We start from the raw sequence: 8,097 nt of genomic DNA, 5'->3' as shown, positions 1-8,097 counted from the left end.
TTCAGCAGGCTGATTGATTTGTGTGCCGACTGGTTCTTTATAAATACAGGTTTATTTTGACCGATCTGTATGTTAGTCTCAGCAGGTCATGACTGAGTTTAAACAAGTAAATTGGGATCAGCGTAGGTGTGGCATATTTAATAATTAACTTTCTGGTTACTCAGGTCCAGTAGGAAACGTATAATGAGTCTGTTTTCATTTTGTTTACAGGAATAGTTATCTGCTTAGTCTCATCCTTCATATTTGGCACTCTGAGGAAAAGGTCCGAGCCGGCATGAAGACAGAATCACCTCTTCGTTAGAGAAAAAGTGAGTTGGAATTGAATTGGAGTCTGGATTTGTGTACTGAAAATACTATATTAACTTGTCAACACGTGCAGCTTGTGCTCACTTTCAAGTGGTATTTTAGTTTGGTATGAGCTGCTGTTAGGAGAGATGTCCAGTCAAGGCCTAGTCTTGGTTAAGCACATGTCTAAAATTTTGAGAGGTATGCGTTTTATGTAAACTCCTACAACCTACTGTTCTAAAAGAACTGCTTACTAATAGTATACCTGCCCACCTGATGCACTCCTTCCTTCCAGATCCTGTGAGGTCTTGTAATAGATTTCACAGGATCTTGACTTCATGTTCCTTTTCTTGTACTGCTGTATTCATACTGAGATGTGTTTTAATAATTGCATATTTGTGGCTTGTTGCTGGAGCCGTACTGGTGTCTTTGGTATTCTCAGTGCTTAAATGTCTATCTGCTTTCTGAATTTGTTTTGGAAGCCTCTATGCAAATTTAAGAAGTACCAGAAACACAGGACTGATTTTTCATTTCTGCACTAAGAAAACTCGAATTCTGCATTTAAAATGCTGCTGGCTCAAGTCTTATCCTTCTCATAGTGTTTTTTCTTCCCCTAAATGCTCTAATTATATTAAGAAAGAAAGATTGCCAATTTGCTGAGCCTGATTTTTATATTTGGTGTGGTACAACTGAGTTAAATCTCGTTTCCTTTTTTTTTTTCCTGAAATAAAGCTCCAGTGCAACCATATTGTACTAACGGTGCATTCTGATTATTAGCTTTCTGCCTGACGCAGTTCATTTCAAGAAGTGCACGATGACAGAGCGTGGAATTAAATGGGCTTGTGAGTATTGTACATACGAAAATTGGCCGTCTGCAATCAAATGTACCATGTGTCGCGCTCAGAGACCCAGCGGAACAATCATCACGGAAGATCCATTTAAAAGTGGTTCAAGTGATATCGGTAGAGACTGGGATCCTACGAGCACCGAAGGGGGGAGTAGTCCTTTGATATGCCCGGATTCTAGTGCAAGGCCGAGGGTTAAATCGTCTTACAGCATGGAGAGCGCAAATAAATGGTCGTGCCACATGTGCACGTACTTGAACTGGCCGAGAGCGATACGATGTACTCAGTGCTTGTCTCAACGTAGGACCAGGAGTCCCACGGAGTCTCCTCAGTCTTCAGGTTCTGGTTCAAGACCGGTCCCTTTTTCCGTTGATCCGTGTGAGGAGTATAATGACAGAAACAAACTAAACACAAGGGCTCAGCACTGGACTTGTTCTGTTTGTACATACGAAAACTGGGCAAAGGCCAGGAAATGTGTTGTCTGTGATCATCCCAGACCTAACAACATAGAAGCAATAGAACTGGCAGACACAGAAGAGGCTTCGTCGATCATAAACGAGCAAGACAGAGCTCGGTGGAGAGGAAGCTGTAGTAGTGGTAATAGCCAAAGAAGATCTCCGCCTACGACCAAACGTGAATCTGATGTCAAAATGGACTTCCAAAGAATTGAGTTGGCTGGAGCTGTTGGCAGCAAGGAAGAACTTGAAGTCGACTTCAAAAAACTAAAGCAAATTAAAAATAGAATGAAAAAGACTGACTGGCTGTTTTTAAATGCTTGTGTCGGTAAGTTGTCCGCTGCTACTTTATACTGTTATGCCTGTGCTTAGGTATTTTGGGATAATGAAGAATTAAAATGTAAACCTGACATTTGATTTCGAAACAGCTCTTTTTTTAATCTCCGCATTTGAATTTTGAAAAGTAAACCACATGTAGGAGTTCCTGAAATAGCATCTGCTAAGCGAGCGTGCAGAGTTCCTTCATAATCTGAACAGGGTTAGACAGGTTTCCCAACTGTGCCTGGACTTTTTTGGCCTTTTTTAGAAATGGATATCCTAGTAAGCAAATCCTGTTGTTCTGTGTAGTTGTTGAAAGTTGGAAAAAATTACAAACCCCATCTACGGAACAATGTAATGCGTATAGTACTGTAAAAAAATGCCATTACTGGCTAATTAAAGTGACTCTTCTTTTTTTTGCTGTGGCAAGATACACTAGTAGAATCAGCAGCTGCAGCTTGGGAGTATTTGTAAACAGTGTAGAGTTTGCAACAGTACAAGATGCTCTATCAGATGTTAAAAATAACACCAAAATATGTAGCTCCAAGAAACGGCGTGTGTAATACTGACCTTGAAAGTAATCGTGTTGTATTAATACGGATACTGTGGTGTAAATGTTTACAGGCTTTCTGAAAGTATTTTTGTAGTCAACTGCTTCTCAAAAAAAATTCAGAATGCCAATTTTGTTTTATTTTAGTGCTTTCCTAAGGAAATTCTGGATAATTCTCCCAATGCTGTTAAAGAACAGAGACATGTGAGAGCAGGGTTTTCTTCAGTTATTGACCTTGTGAGTTAACTTTTGTGCTGTAACTTCCCAGAAGCAGATATCTTGTGCCCTAGCATACAAGCAGGTTAAACACTTGAAATAACACAACTATTTTTAGAGTAAAACCCTTCATTTGAAACTCTGGCACTACTAGTATGTCTCATACTGTTTCTTAATGCTTCGTGAAGTCCTTTCATAGTTGTTAGAATTGGAAAAACTAATTTGTGCAGCTGCTTTATTTAATATATTTGATCAGGTGGAAATGTTTTTATGGGTATCGTGGGTTTGGTTTCTCTGAGCTCTAATAAATATTCCAGTTTATTTTTGTGTAGTTGGACGAGCTCATTTTCTTTTGAAAATAGTTAGATGCCTCAGTATTTCCTGATACCGTCAACTCCTTACGTGCAGCGCGCTTTCCTTCTGAAATGAAGCCATTAAATTCTGTGTGGTATTTCAGAAGTTACTGATCACTCCAGATCAATTGTTGGAGGTCATTACTGTGGCTTACAAGAGTCTATCTTGCATTCTGATAGCAATTTTATTAAATATTAGTGTGGTTTTTCCCTCTGCTTTTTGAAAAATGAGTGTTTTTTTGGAGTATTCCGATGTTACTTAAAATATTTCAAGCTTTCAGACTCAGTACGTGTGTTTCCATTTAAGAACGTGAGGTTTGCAGGTATTTAAGGTTGCTTGTGACTATACAGTTGTACCTGAAACTCCAAACTGTGTTCATAGAAATTTTTAAAGGCAACAATGAATAGGTTCTTTTAAAATGAAACCAGTCTGAAGGTATCTTGAAGGGATCTTGATGAGAAAGCCAGAATGCAAACGGAGTTGTGTGCTATTTTTGCTGCTGTTCTGCTGGAAGATTTCATGGATTCCTTTCTGTAACTTAAACACTTTGCCATACTTCAGCTTTTTAACTGAGGAGGAAAAAAAACCCAGCTACCAAAACTGTTAATTATCAATCCTTCATTTCAGAATTTAATTTTGCATATCACAGGGGTTGTATTTTTTCAAATGTTCCTTGTAGCCGGAATGACCTATGAAAGCTTCATAAATACTTTTGTGGTTATTTCCGGATGTTTTGCAGAACGTTGGAAAGATATCCCAGTTTACCCAGTCCTTTTAAAAGCAATAAACCACGTTTGTGCTGGTTGTTTTGTTGTCTTAGTGTGACGTATTTAAAACAAGTTCAGCCACCGAGTGAACAATTTTTGTTTTGCCATCGCTATGGACGGAGTTGCCGTGACTCGGCAAGTTACTGTTGGTGAGCCAGTGGGAGCTCTTGTGAGCTGAGCTGTACACTGGTCAAGCCAAACACAACTAGAATAGGACAAGTTCATGTTAAACATGAAGTAGATTTGTGAAAATTGATGGAGTGAGAGTTGGAATGTAGTCTGTGCTGTAGTCGGGCTGACAAGCGGTGTCCCGTTAGGATTCGGCAACTTCAGAGCGAGCTTCTCCAAGTTTAAGCTCAGTCAGCTGCGGAGGGTCCGTTTGTTTTGAGTCCTTATGGGGAGGAGATGGCTCAGATCCAAGTTTTTGAATGTACAAAGTGTAGCTTTCCTCAAAGTTAAAAGATTAGAAGAGCCAGGAGTAGGAGTAATTCTTGGCAGACTGGTTATTTTCTTTTGGAAGAAATGACTTTTCAGAAGGTACCGAGGAAAATGTTTGTTACGTTAGGACAGCTGTTTAGTTGAACTCCCTCCTTGCATCTCAACTCTATAAAATTCTTTATACTAGATTTTAAATATAATGTCAAAGTTCACTAAAAGCATGTATCAGACTATTTTTTTTCCTAATCTTTTCTTTTTAGCTGAAACACGAAGATAGACTTGCATCTTATGTGGGTTTAGAAAAGTACCTCTCTGTATGTTTGTGTGTTTTCTGTTTTGTTGGAGACGTTTTCTAATGCTCTACCTGCATAAGTAAATAAACGTGCCATCAAGGCTTCTGTTCCTAGGCTGCATAAAATGTGGTGAGTGCAACTAGCAGGAATAGTTTCCTTGATGGGAGGGTGTTCTTTCTGAATTGGAAGCGCTAGTAGCATTCCCTCTTTCAAACTGCAAGTAAATATACTTGAATATTGGTTTTGTTATTGACTTGGCTTTTGCAGCAGTGTTGTATGTATCCTTCAGATGATCCTTTCTCAAAAGGGTGAGATGTTAGAACTGATAATTTGTTTAAAATTTCTTAAAATCAAAGCAGAACATCTAGTAAGCGTGGCGGTTGACTAATGTAGCTTGCGACAAATGCTGTTTTGAATTGCAATGAGAAATTAGAAATGACTTCTGCAAGGACATGGGTGCTTTCTACAGTACCGGCCTAGTACAAGGTTACTGTGAAGTCCAAGGTGACTCTGATTTCTTGGGGATCAGGGAGAAGCTGATGTCAATTTAAAATTAAGCTGCTTTGTCTTTTCGGTAACTTGTGGTATCTGTGTCAAAGAACAGGGAACTGGTGTGCAAGGAGAGCGGTGTTGCCGTTGGTGAAGTTGGTTGCAGCGGAGTTAAATAATATGAATGGATTAGGGGGCTCAGTCAGGTGAGCGTGGCGCTAACAACGCCAAGGTCGTGGGTTCAGTTCCTGTTCTGTCCCCATGTGTTGCCTGATCTAGTCGAGAGGTGGCGTCCCTGGCGGCAGGGAGCCTGGATTAAAATGATCTCTAAGGTCCCTTCCAGCCTATCCCATTCTATGATTCTATGATTAAATGATCTCTAAGGTCCCTTCCAGCTTAGGCCATTCTATGAAAATGGTCGTCACTTAAAAAACCTTCCTGGCATTCGGAGTTTGGGTTTACGCTCCAGTACTTGCTGAAACGTTCCCTCTCCTGGCACTTCACGGCTGAGTTTTACTTGGGTTGTGTGTTCAGCTACTGAGCTTGAGCTGTTGCCCACAGATTGAAAGTAAACTGCATTTCTTCTCCTTTCTCCTTTCTCCTCCAACACTGATTACTGGCTGCTACAAGACAGTATGCTCTTCTCTTTTGGTTCAGGTCAGTGAGGCAGCTGCTGCCATCACGGGCCAGACTTAGCCTGCCTGGGGGTGGCGGTTCCGAAACATGCGTTCCTCTTCACTGTGTTGAAGAAGTGACTAAGAGTGTGTTTCTTAAACAAATCCCAAATATTTAGAGCAATCTGCAATGAATCTTGTTGTGCGGTACATCCTTAAAAGGACTGTTAGTTCATTCCTAGTATTCCTACATATGCGCCTGCTTAGTTTTCGCTTTGTCTGCTACTTTATCTCTATCACAGACTTTATTTTCCTTTGTCCTTTTCCCCCTTTGGTTTTCTGAAATAGCGCCAAATGTGTTACCCAGGCATTCAGAAACCCTGTGGGAAAGGAAAGTCCTTCTGTCCAGATTTAGGTATGAACTTGGCTGGGCAGTGTCATAGAATCCTAGAACAATTCGGGTTGGAAAAGCCCCTTGGGATCATCAAGTCCAACCATTGACCCTACACTACAAGTTCACCCCTAAACCACATCACCCAACACCCCATCTAAACGACACTTGAACACATCCAGGGATGGCGACTCAACCCCCTCCCTGGGCAGTCTGTTCCAGGGTCTCACCACTCTATTTCTTCCTAATGTCCAGCCTACACTTGCCCTGTTGCAACTTGCAACCATTCCCCCTGGTTCTATCCCTAATAACCTGTGAGAAGAGACCAGATGATGTCTTCCATGCAGAACAAGTCAGAACCAAGAGTTTTAAGAGATGCTTTAGAAGCAAAGCAGCTTCTGGGTGCTGTTTACTGCCTTTTTATAAAGCATAGAGAACCCTGAAAAAAAAACAACCAAGCCCACCAAACATCTTCAGACAGGAGTAGCTGGGGGGGTGACACCTCGATATCTCTCCTGTACTGAGGTGCCCAAAACTGAACACAACACTCAAGGTGCGGCCTCACCAGTGCTGAGCACAGAGGGACAATCACCTCCCTTCTTCTGCTGGTCACAAAATTTCTAATACAAGCCAGGATGCCGTTGGCCTTTTTGGCCACCTGGGCACTGCTCTGCAGCTGCGGGAGAGGTGGAGGCCACCTCGTGCTCCGTGTGAGATCGGGACCACCTCCAGCTCTGTGTCTTGCAGAGCATGTGGCTCTTCACTGAAAATAAAGGCAACCTGAAGGCACTGATGTACCACCCGAGGTAGTCCTCCTGGCTGCTTGCTTCTCTCCTCCTGTTCTAACAGACCCAGATTGGGTCCCTCATCATGTCCCTGGTACAGCGAAGCCTTGATGGGGCTGCTGATGGATTGGGAACAAGCTTGTGGAGGTGGGGAAGGGCTGTACAGCCTGGCCTCCTTCCCCCAGTCCTTTGTGATACCAGGAAGCATGACTTGCCTGCTGTGCCAGGTGATGATGATGCAAGCTTGCAGCCTCCACCTGGGTCAAAAATCTTGTTAGGTTGTTATCTGTGTCCTATAAATATATTGTCATAAGTACAAATATATTCTGTCGTAAATACTTGACCTTTGTGTCGGTATATGTTTGGGACTAGGTCGAACTCATTCCTTGGTAGGAAATCTTAACTTCTGAAGCACGCTTTTCAGTGATAAATGAATAATGATCAAGTTATAAATTAATAAAAAGGTATTCAAATTTGCCTTGGAAGCACTGATAGTTAACTTTATAATCATTCATGATTTCCCACTGTCCAGCCTTCCTTTTGTGTGCAACCCTGCAAGCAAATCTGCTGGTAATGCAGAAGGGGCATCAATACCTCTGGCAGATACCAGAGGGGATAAGGATAACTTTCCACATTCCTTTACGTGTGTGCTGCTTTGTCTTGTAATGGTATGTTAGAAACATACCACATGGGCTGTCTGTAGGGGTGAGAACTGTTTGCATGGGAAAAAAAATAGACCATAGTCACCGTCGTGCATTGGATGGCTTCGGGTTTAAGGTCCGTGTCTATTTTTTTTGAATTATTTGCTGGTGCAAGTTGCTGAGCGTGAAGAATTAAAAAAATGTGGTGTACAGAAGGTTCTGTCTCAAGCTGTCATTACCTAGAGAGTGACCTCCTCTCGACGGTGTGCTGATACGAACTGGAGACGTCCTGAAAGAGAAGAGAGATGAGAATGAGCAGAAGGATGTGATTAGAGGCCCATTAAGGTTTTTTAGACAGTCCCTCATTTTTGTGTGAATTGATATGTCATAGTTGCTTGCAAAGGTCTTTCTCCGAGAGGAGACATTCTCCTTGGAATAATTTTTGTGCTCAAAATGTTGAAGTGATGGAGTAGTTACTGATAGTAAAACTTCTCTGTGGCTGCCTGATGGACCTCTGGTGAAGAGTGCGAGGGCTGAACTCCAGAGAACGCTGCAGCTTGCGTGGTCGAACCACAAACCCTCAACACTCGGTGCTAGAGGAGCAGTGAGATTTTTAGCAGGTGTCAGGTTTTAGCGGGTCACTTGCTCAGCCCCTC

At 41.9% G+C, this 8,097-nt stretch overlaps 1 protein-coding gene across 1 annotated transcript in view; it reads left to right on the top strand.

The window, feature by feature from the left end:
• Positions 1–206: 206 nt before the first annotated feature.
• The window catches only part of ZRANB1 (zinc finger, RAN-binding domain containing 1), a 30,287-nt gene continuing 22,396 nt past the window's right edge, over positions 207–8,097 (top strand). Inside the window, exons 1-2 of the mRNA XM_009865816.1 lie at positions 207–308; positions 1,063–1,913. Of these exons, the coding sequence (XP_009864118.1) occupies positions 1,100–1,913 (814 nt within the window). The 5' untranslated portion in view covers positions 207–308; positions 1,063–1,099. The remainder of the gene's footprint in view (positions 309–1,062; positions 1,914–8,097) is intronic.

This window comes from Apaloderma vittatum, unplaced genomic scaffold (genome assembly GCF_000703405.1).
Source record: "Apaloderma vittatum isolate BGI_N311 unplaced genomic scaffold, ASM70340v1 scaffold10943, whole genome shotgun sequence".
Taxonomy (NCBI): Eukaryota; Metazoa; Chordata; class Aves; order Trogoniformes; family Trogonidae; genus Apaloderma; species Apaloderma vittatum.
Note: the sequence above shows the minus strand (reverse complement) of the source record. Positions and strands in the feature narration are given on the sequence as shown.